Source organism: Acanthisitta chloris, unplaced genomic scaffold, assembly GCF_000695815.1.
Source record: "Acanthisitta chloris isolate BGI_N310 unplaced genomic scaffold, ASM69581v1 scaffold11361, whole genome shotgun sequence".
Lineage (NCBI taxonomy): Eukaryota > Metazoa > Chordata > Aves > Passeriformes > Acanthisittidae > Acanthisitta > Acanthisitta chloris.
Genome location: NW_008654406.1, coordinates 1 through 10878, shown reverse-complemented (window position 1 = coordinate 10878; position 10878 = coordinate 1). Strand labels below are relative to the sequence as shown.

The following is a 10878-nucleotide window of genomic DNA, read 5'->3' as shown; positions in this document are numbered from 1 at the left end:
TGTTTAGCCTGGAGGAGGCTCAGGGGAGACCTTATCACCCTCTACAACTCCCTGAAAGGAGGTTGGAGTCAGGTGGGGGTTGGTCTCTTCTCCCAGGCAACCAGCAGGAGGACAAGAGGGCACAGACTCAAGTTCTGCCAGGGGAGGTTTAGGTTGGATATTAGGAAGAGATTTTTTACGGGGAGAGTGATCAGGCATTGGAATGGGCTGCCTAGGGAGGTGTTGGATTCACCATCCCTGGAGGTTTTGAAGATGAGACTGGATGTGGCACTTAGTGCCCATGGTCTAGTAAACACAGTAGGGTTGGACTTGATGATCTTAGAGGTCTTTTCCAACCCGGTTGATTCTATGACTTGTGCAATGCAGTCAGCTATGGAATCAACACTGAATCCAGCAAAGTGCTGGGCTAGACTTGATGATTCTAGAGGTCTTTTCCAACCAAAATCATTCTGTGATTTTAAGTAAAAAGTGCAGCCTGGAAAGGGGCTGAGCCTACAGATAAGGGGCAGGTAGAAGCCTATATCCACATTCCTGTCTTGGCAAGAGGCTGGCAATCAGCTCTCCAGTCCTTTATTGTTCCCATTACAGCTGCTCAACCAGACACTTGTGACAGCATAATCAGGGCCTGCTCTGAGGTTTGCAATCATCTCCTGGAAAGCAGCATTTTCAGTACTGGCTCTAGCACACAGCCAAGTTTTAACTGGTAGGAAGAAAAATGCATCAAAAGATAGGTGTAAATTCTGCACTCCAGATCAGAGAATTACACAAATGGACCAATAAAAGTCTGAAGTAAAATGGATCAAATTCAAAAAGAATGGCTGCTCTGTAACAGCCAATGCCTCCATCTAGAGTGATTCTCCTTTTCACACTGGAATGATTTGCTGCTGTTTAACTAACCTCTCTGGAAATAATCTTGGCAGTAGCCACATCGCAGATATCAGACAGGGCAATGAAGTCACCAAAAGAAGACATCCGATCAGCACCTGAAAAATCCTCTTTTCAGTGATTTATCGAAGTCTTTGCTCTTACAGTCCAGTCAATTTCTATGAGAGATATTAATTTCATCCACAGCAAAAAGTAAACAAAAATAAAAGGGCCGTATCAGAGCAACAAAGATGAAAAATCCTACCTCAAACACATGGAACTTTACATGTTCCCATATACATATTTACATAGTTCAGATATTCTTCCTTCTTCACTGCCACTGTCAAAGCTCTAACTCTGCAATGACTAACTCCATCACTGCAAGCAGCTCAGCTGTACCCATGGTGGCAAGAGGACAAAGAGAGGCAAGGATCACATAGAAAGATTTTAGATGGGAGACAGTTAGAAAAAAAGAGGAAACCTTTTGGATGCCTATGCTCCCACCTGGCTTTTCCTGCAAGAAACCAGACCCAGAAACGTAGCTAAAAGCAGGGGTTTTTTTTTGTATTTATATTTCAAAAAAAGTAAATATTCTCTGAATTTAATGGCATAGCTAAGGCGAACTCAGGTCCTATCACAGATGCTCCACTACTCAGCAAGGTCAGTTCTTCTGTCCCTGTCACTCTAAAGCTTTATTTTTCTATCATGCAATGGTTTTCTGAGGGCAGTGTGCAAAGGTGGTCTGTGAAAAATGAACCCAGGCCTTATCAAGTTTGCTTTGTTTTCTACAATCTGTGCAGATTTTCTAGAAATGCCATGGAAAACAAGAGAAGTAGCAAAGTATCTCAGCTAAGCAGAGGAAGATGGTTTTATTTAGTTTTAAAGGGTTTTTTTGTGAGCTCTGCAGTACAAAAGCATTAAAAATGCCACGCACCACATAGCAGGCAGAACCATTTCTACTCAGGTTAAGTATTTCTGAACACTCCATCTGCAATGGAAGGCTGAGTGTGCTACCAGCACAGTTGCTCATCCAGATCCTCCTTTAGCCAAAACTCCACAGTTTTATATATGAGTATATATGGACATTTAAATTTAAAGAGATACAATTTCTACAAGTCTTCTGTATACATCAAGAAACAGAATCTAAAATGGCTTTAGCTCTTTGAAACAGTACACAAGGTCTGCTCACTTGGAGAACGGTTTTTATCCTTAAGAGGAAAAAACTACAGAGGAGGAGCATGGTGAAAAGGGAAGAGCCTGGGAAGTGCTAAGCATGCTGCTCAGGTGCTGAGAATCGAGCTCAGCTCTTTGGACACATTAGTTTTTCCTAGTTATTTCGACTTCTCACCTCTGCTCCGTGCGTAGGCAGACGCTAAGGGCGTTAAGGTCTTGTGGAAGTCGTGCACCATGCAGACTTGCGCCTCCTCTTCGCTGAGTGGAATTCCAACAGCAGCACCTAGTGGGAAACACGAGCCAGGGCACTCAAACCAGAGCCTCGCGCTGGGTCCTGCCCCTGGGACCTCCTCATGCTTCCAGGGTGAGGGACACACCACACTGACAGGGCCTGCCAAAAGCTGGACCCTGTGCAAGGAGAAAAGCATGGCAAGGAGGAACCACCCTACCTGCAGGGCTGACGTGTTTGAAGGAGGCTGCAGCTGGAATGCCCAACGCCTGCTTGAGCTCCTTCACCAGCTGCCAGGCATTCAGGGCATCACAGAGGTTGATGAACCCGGGAGAGCCATTCACCACTGCAAACACAGCATACAGACACATTACAGCAGGCATTCTCCTCTGCGAACTGAAATCGGCACAAATTGTTCCTGTTAAATGACCCTGGCTCCTCTACACCTGGTTAAGTGCCCAGAAATCCATACCAAGAGTAAAGGCCCTTTAAAAGTCTGCTCTCAAAACCTTTTGCTCTGGCCCTGAAAGAACTGTTTGTACTGACATGGCAGGACTGTGAGCATTTCTGGAGGAGAAGACAATAATAACAATAATCCACATCCAGGATGAGTGAGCGTAGTGTTGTTCTGCTGCCATACAGGGAGGCAGACTTGCAAGTAAATCAACTTTCAGAGCTGAAATTGGGAAATGATGCAACACAAAGCTTCAGCTTATTCAACAGGACAACGCCTGCACACATTGAAAGCAATCTCAAGAACAAGAGTAGCCAGACTTTGTCTCTAAAACAGGGTTTTCCCTCACTGCAGCAACACTCTGGTGAGTGGCACATGCTGTAAAACGGCACAGACACACACCGGACCTGTCTCAAAAACTTGCAAGTGAGACTAGTATCCCTTCCCTTTGCCATCATGAGCAGAAGCAGCATTCTAGAAAACAATAGTAATAAACCTCTGCTCAAAACCATCAAAGATCAGAACAAAACCAATTCAAACCTAGGGAAGAAGAGCTTGGTTTCTAGACAGCGTAAATGGTGACACACAAAGATGGGAAAGATACTAACCAAGGAAAATGGCAAGTAGAAAAGCATCTTAAAAAGATTACAAAGTTTTCCTTTGCAAAATCTGGATCTAACGTCAAGCAGAGTACACTACATACATCTTTTTAAAGGAACTTGGACACACAATCCTACAGCCACAGAGAATGTGGAGCTACAGTAAGTCCTGTGGGGATCAGCAGACAAGCTTTTTTGTCTCACAGCTGAACCCTGCAAAGTTCTTGCCAGTCAGAAATAAAGTGGTTGGTAAGGCACTGCTGGCCATCCCTTGGAATAAGGTACAAGGTGGTCTTTCAGTTTTAAAGAGAGCCAGCATGCCCAACCACCTGCATTCTCAGCTATCCCAGAGCTCCCTTTTGGCCAGCATAGGCGAGGCCTCACCTGTCAGGGGAAGCTTGGATCTCGTGGTGTAGAGCTGCGCAGGACTCTGGTGAGGATTCATGCCATACCTCAGGGGCAGCTGGGACGCTCCCTTGCTGTACTCTTTCCTAAAGTAGTCAGAGATGGCTGCATCATACTGAGCAGTGTGGGTGAAAGCCTGGGGACAGAACAGGGGACACCTGTCAGCTTACAAACACCAACTTACAAAGGATGTGGTGTTTAAAGAGGAAAAGGCAAATGTAGCCTTTCACTACATGCAAACATGACCAACCTTCAGTGCCAGGAGCCGCCTGGTTTCCATGGCAGTGTCTTTGTCCCTTGACGCTGCCATCTCTTTGGCTACTGCAGAGTAGTCTGCAGGGTCACACACAACTGTCACACGAGCATGGTTCTTGGCAGCTGCTCGCAGCAAGGCGACTCCTCCTGCAAGAAAAGGACACAGGCATGAAGCACTTCCCTTCTGAACATGGCAGAATCAAGAGCCACGCCTGAGACCAAGAAGGGACATGCACCAATCAATCATTTGTGCCATATGAATGTGTCCCTCTCTCCAGCACAGACAAGGGTGAGAGTGCTCTTCAAAACACACAAGGCTGGTGAGTTTGACTCACTCACTGGTGAAGGTGCACATTGATTGGCCTTTGCAGACCCAGGCAGAGCTGCAGTGACGAGGAAACAGGTCATGGGCTGTGATGTGCAACTGGGGCAAGAACATCTTCAAGCAGCACAGCCACATCCCAAAGAAGATGGTTGTCTCCACATGTGGCTTAAGCACCATCCTCTGCAACACTGAGGAGGGCAGGGGTCTACTTCTATGCTGCCAATCAACAGAGGTCCCCAAATCTCTCTGCAAATACTAATGAATCTTGCCCAGGTCCTCTGTGTAAGATAAAATGTCATGCTTCCCCCTTAAGTCTGACACTGCACAGCTATTACAACACTTTAAATCATACAAGATACTAGGCTGTTGCAACTGAAAAGCAGAGGCTGGCACTGCTTCATGCAGAGCCAGTACTACTCCATAAAACATTTAATAGAGAGCTCTGCTGGGCATCATTTGGACTAAACTACTGCAAGAAAATTCAATCCCAATCCAACCACATGGCACAAAACTGTGCCTGTACTGTTCACAAGCTGCCAAGCAGAGATGCTGCAGAAAGGGAACAGCAAGCCTTTTGGGGTTAATAACTAGCAGGAAGAGAAAGTCTGCTAATACAGCTGTCTATGCTCCCAAAGTCAGGTCCTAACTACTCTGCCATATATGTAGACCAACCCCTTTCCTTGTAACAGCTTCCTGCAGTGAAGTTCTCAGCCATCCCCAGAGCACTTTCAGTGGTTTAGCTTTTTCTCTCCAAAGCTCATGTTTTTTAAATTTTTATTACACTGCCAGAGGCAGCAAAAGAGGTTTAGTCTGCTCTTTGTATTTCAGTAGGAAGCATGCTCCACCTGGCCTTTCCTAGAATAGCCTTCTACAGTACCTCAGGCTCCTCTTTTTGGGCACTGCCTGATCTGCCCACCATGCAGCATGCCTTGCCAGCCTGTTACTTGCCATTTCAATTGTAGATCTGCTTAAAAGCAATGAGGCTTACCCAACTATGTCTTCAGTCTGCTCCTTGCAGCTCTTGAGCAGACATCCTTTATAGGTGCACAAGACCACCAAACTAGCCTTCTACAGTACCTCAGGCTCCTCTTTTTGGGCACTGCCTGATCTGCCCACCATGCAGCATGCCTTGCCAGCCTGTTACTTGCCATTTCAATTGTAGATCTGCTTAAAAGCAATGAGGCTTACCCAACTATGTCTTCAGTCTGCTCCTTGCAGCTCTTGAGCAGACATCCTTTATAGGTGCACAAGACCACCAAACGAACTGAGAGTCTGCTCCTTGCAGCTCTTGAGCAGACGTCCTTTATAGGTGCACAAGGCCACCAAACAAAAAGAAACGAACTGAGACCACTTAGAGATCAGAAGCATCAAGTCTGTCTGGAAAACAGATTTGCTCTCCCTTTAACTTACCAATATCAATCTTTTCCACTGCATCTTGTACAGTTACACCAGGAGAAGACACAGTCTTCACAAAGGGGTAGAGGTTACACACTACAACTCTGAGAATTGAGAGGGAAAACAGGGTTATTCAGCAAGAAATGAAACTGCCAAACTGAGCTTGGCAAGCACAAGATAACAGAGGTTTTACAGCCTCATCTCTCAGACCAGGCACCAACATAAAATCCTGTGGCCAAGGCATCTTTCCCCAAAAGACTTAGGACACTGGTGCTCAGCCAAAGGCAAAGTGATGGTATAGTGTATCACGACATTTAATTGAACTCTGTGTATGAAACAATGTTAGAACCACAGTTTGCAGCAACCAGTTTAAAGGAAGAGTTTCTTCAAATACATGGACCTATATTTAAATATCAAGTGATTTTGGTGCACAACTTGAGCCATTTCAAAGGACTTCAAAGTCAGCACTCACCAGTACTCAAAACTGGCATCCATCAACTTTCATAAGAGTAAGAACCCAGGGCAAGGTCCAGTGTAAACAAAGTACAACCAATCTATTTTTCCACAACTTTTCCAAGAGCAGGAAAATGACCTACCTATCACCTTTTAAAATCTTTTAAAATACCAACAACACATGAAATCAGAGTGCACAGCCTGGGTGCCATAAAGCCCCTGTAGCACATGAAAGCAGGGTGAAAATCAACTTTCCCTCTCAAGCTGAGACTGGACCTTACTGGAATTAGTTTTTTCATCTGATTTGGAAGAAGGTCCGTATTCCAGCAAGCATGAAGTAATAACTTGGCCTGTCCCATCCTACCAGTGTCACAAACTGCAGTGAAAGGATGATTTGTTTTGACCTTCAAAAACATTTTTAATCCAAGAGAATTAATTTACTCTCTTGATCGGAGTACATGAAGGTATTCAACTCCAATGCATGCCCAGTACTGGTAGTGAATTGCTGTGATGAGAACCTGTGTGTTCAACTTGTAATATTCCTTTGTTCCCACTCTGTGTGGACTCAAGCGAAAGGGATGACCAGATTCCAGTATGGCTTTCAGAACCCCTCTATGTCTCTAAATTTCCTCCAATGTTTTTTGTTGTCTCTTCTGTTTCTAACACTCCATTCCTCCCAATCCATTTGTGCTCCTGACCTGTTCCAAACCATCAGGCATCTGTGGACTTTAACACTGCTAATGCTTTTATCTGTGGAAATCAAGGTAATTAATATCAAGCTTTCCTGCATTGACACAGATATGCAAATTTTATGTAGCTCTGAAGACAGTCCTGCTGAGGATCTGCTACTTCTGCTTTATGTAAGAGAACCTGAATCCAAGTTATTACTCTGGATGCAAGTGCACTATAAGTCACTGATGTAAGGACACATTATTCCCCCTGCAATTCAGCAGAGCCTGCTTTAATATGCAGTGTGCTCTTAAGAGCCACCACTGCTGAGCCATCTGTGAGGATTCCTGTGGTTTTAAATTTCAGGTTTTCAAATTCAGCCTGAAAATCCATCTATCAGTTTTTAAAAGTAGTTTTAAAAGTTAAGGTGCATTCTAGGCCCACAGTCATGCTGTACCTCCCATCCTGGCTATACCTACAATTTAATGCGTCCAGCTCAGCCATTCATTTCTAAACTATGAGCTACCTACTGACATACACCTGGTTATTCACAAGCAGCAGTCAGATGTTAACACTAATTAGTTACACATAGTTCCCACTGCCCCATGTGACTAAACCAAGCAGATACACTCTAACAAAACAAGAAAAATCGTCTTTAGTACATTAGTGCACAAACTGTATTACTTCAGTTTCTGGCTGCAGCTCACTTGCTCCCATGATGGCTCTCAGAGTTTAAGTTTCCTGTCTCTTATCTATGTGTTTTCTGTCTGAACAAATGCTGCATGTTCCTGGCCTACTTTTCATGTCTGTTCTTTATTTATGTGTTGAAACTCAGTAAACATTATGCAAATATCAAAGGGCATATTTACTAAGCAAGTATTTCAAAACCAGGGATTGCCATCTGATCAGACACCCAGATGCAAGCTGAGAGGAGATGAGCCAACTTCAAAAGCACTGAACTCACCTCTGCAACACGTGTAACATGGCCCTGCACTGACTAAATGCAAAGTGTCAAAATTCCCACAGAACCAGAACAAATTAAAACCTATGCTCCCTATGGAAACCACAATGTAACTTTACTGGTTTAGTTTTCTCTTACAAGCAATGAAGATGCATCTGTAGAAAACTATTATAAAATACATACTATCTCCTGCCAGAGAAAAGGAAGGAGACTGAAGATCTGCTGATGTGCAGATGTTACAATTCCTGGTGTGGACTGGGCTCCAATGTTGGTTTGTGATTACTGATAGATTGCATCACATCCCCCAACATTTACCTGACGAGGCTGAAATCCTGTTTCTTCATATCAGCATTATCTTCTGGAATATTCCGAGCCAAGATGCCTAGTTGCAAAAAGCAGCACATCATTAAAAAAAAAGAACTTAATCACCAACAGTTTTTTAATTTGACATCTTCCTTTACACTGTGCTTTTCCTCAGAGACTTTCTATCATAAACCTTCTGATTCTAGTTCAGAGAACAGCCTTCCGCCCCTACTCCTTTATTCCATTTTACAAACCCTTTGGCTGTTCAAATTTCACACAAACAAGTGTTTTTCCTCCAATGCTAACTCCTTGAGCACTGCAAGTACTGAACTGAGCAATCTCAAAAACATACTTTACAAGCACTTAGTTGCTACCCTTAAAACACTAAAACTGTCATTAAGGAGTTCATGGGAGAGAGAAAGTGCACCTGCACTACAGAACAAGAAGCATGAGAGGCTGTGCCTAGAAGGTGGCTGGTTTGGGGAGAAGCATGCAGGTGACAGGCTGGCACTGAGTGAGCAGTGCCACAATGCTGGGTTTAAGGTCATCACAGATTGTGTCTTCAGCCCTCAGGTATGATGGGCAACAGGTTCAATTTGCAGGATCTCAAGCACAGTAACAGGAGGTGAAAGAGCAGATGGATTAATGTGCAGATGGACCAGAGATTTTCCTCCTGAAGAGGAGCCAGAGGATATCAGAAACCACCCACTAAAGACTACACTGTCGTGTTCCTTATGCTGCACACCAGGTTCATCCACAGGTTAAATTCCATGGAACTCTCTGCCTGAACATGCCTGCAACTGACTTTGCAAAGGATGTGCAAAGGCATTTACAGAGAAGCTCTGCTACTTATAGCCCTGGGGAGAAAGAGCTCTGCTAACCGCATAGATGACAGCATAGCAACAAGGAAATAATTCAGCCACTGAGAATTTCTCCACCCCGTGGCTTTTCACCTCTCCTTCTGCTTCTAAAGCAAATCTCTTCTTATTATCCAGTTCTTTCACACAACCCTTAAAAAAGACATCTGTCAACTCCTTCTTCCCATTTTCACTGTCCATGGATTTCTCTTTTAGACTGACAAATATATTAGCAGAAACATACCAGCATGGACTGCAGGATGAAGCGTTTTCACACGTCCGCCTAACATCTCAGGGAAGCCTGTCAGGTCCGAAACATCTCTGCTCAAGGAGAAAACAGCATGGTAACAGACGTGCCATACTGACTTTATCTATTGATTGAATGACCCAAACCAAAAAATGTATAAATTTCACTACAAAACCCCTCTATGCCAAAGGGGCAACAACTGCTTTTCCCATGCATGAGAATAAACTTCAGGGGTCACACTCAACTAAGCAGAACAGTGATTTCTTGAATACACCAAGATAAGCAAACCCCAAGTCAACATGGTTTCTAGAGAGAATGGAATGCCATGCTAAGGTGATGCAACACCTCAATGCTTTTCTCTCCAGCTTAGATAAAACATTAATTGAAGTTTCACTACTCCCTATGACTGTTTAGGATGGTAAAGGAAGAATAAGAGGAGGGAAGGAGAAGTATGACCATCTTTTGCTTCAAGCTTCACTAACAGCACAGCCAAGCAAAGAAGTTGGACAGACGTGACCAGGGCAGGGAGCTCTGGGAGCAGTGCACATTCATGCTGATGTATCCCAGGGGCCTACCACTGAATTCAGTGGAAGCAGAAACAGTCACAGTCACCTGTCCTATCAAATAATTGACAACCTTTCCATCACTGCACTGGAAATAACTTTTATTTGGCCAGACCTATTTCTTAATCATGGCATAGAATAAACCAGAATGAACTTCTCCAAAATCATGGGCCAAAACAGCTGGTGACCATACATGTCCCTTCTCAGGCAGTGGATGCACAGCATTTGAAGGCTGTGTCTGGATAAGTGAACCATTGTGTTGGCAAAATTCTTTGTGATAACAAATTATTTTTTCTTTGTGATAACTCCAGTGAGCTTCAACACATTTCTGACACATGTCAGTCCTGTCCCAGGACCAGGCAAAGATCAGCTTTCAGCTGGCAGTGAGAAGCAGCACTAGGATCAGATTCTGAACATCAAAATAACAGACTGTCCCATGGAAACAAAGCTGGTTCAAGGCAGACAAGGCATCCCGTCCAACGTGAGGCTCTGGACACCTCTCTGTGTGCTGACCTGCACAGTAAATCTCTTCAGCCTCAGTCAACCAACTCTTGGCCAAGAAGGTTCTGAAGTTTACTTTGGGGTAGGTGTTTTTTGAAGGGAAGCCTTGTTTTTAGCCTAGTTTTCAATCATTTTTGCTCATAAACAGAGAAAACTGGTCTGGTGGGAAGTGTCCCTGCCCACAGCGGGACACACACACACACACACACACACGACTAGATGATCTCTAAGATCCATTACAACCCCTAAAATTCTATGATTAAGCAACCTCATGGCTTAAATGAGCATTTTTGGTGAAGACATAGAGGGAAACGTGTGTACCTGACAGGCAAACCAGCATCTCTCAGGGACTTGGCTGTTCCTCCGGAGGCGATTAAACCCAGGCCAAGCGCATTCAGGCTCTTTGCAAATTCCACTAGGTTGGTCTTATCAGAGACGCTGAGTAAAGCTGGCAGGGGGGGAAGAGCACAAACATTTGGCTTTTAAGAGTGGAACAGAGAAAGAAAACCACGGGACTGGGTGAGGAAAGTTCGACAACTTTTGGGGTGCCTGAAAAGTTCTACAGCTTCGGGGGTGTCTGACGCGAGGCGCCCGCGGAGGGGAGGGAGAAGCCTCCCCCGGGGCG

At 44.5% G+C, this 10878-nt stretch overlaps 1 protein-coding gene across 1 annotated transcript in view; it reads right to left on the bottom strand.

Moving 5' to 3' along the window:
* The window catches only part of ATIC (5-aminoimidazole-4-carboxamide ribonucleotide formyltransferase/IMP cyclohydrolase), a gene marked incomplete at its 5' end in the record, with an annotated part of 23331 nt that extends 12599 nt beyond the window's left edge, over nt 1–10732 (bottom strand). The window contains 9 exons of the mRNA XM_009083515.1: nt 898–983; nt 2213–2320; nt 2487–2612; nt 3704–3860; nt 3975–4126; nt 5715–5803; nt 8098–8164; nt 9187–9263; nt 10575–10732. Coding sequence (XP_009081763.1) covers nt 898–983; nt 2213–2320; nt 2487–2612; nt 3704–3860; nt 3975–4126; nt 5715–5803; nt 8098–8164; nt 9187–9263; nt 10575–10732 — 1020 coding nt within the window. The remainder of the gene's footprint in view (nt 1–897; nt 984–2212; nt 2321–2486; nt 2613–3703; nt 3861–3974; nt 4127–5714; nt 5804–8097; nt 8165–9186; nt 9264–10574) is intronic.
* Between the last annotated feature and the right edge of the window lie 146 nt (nt 10733–10878).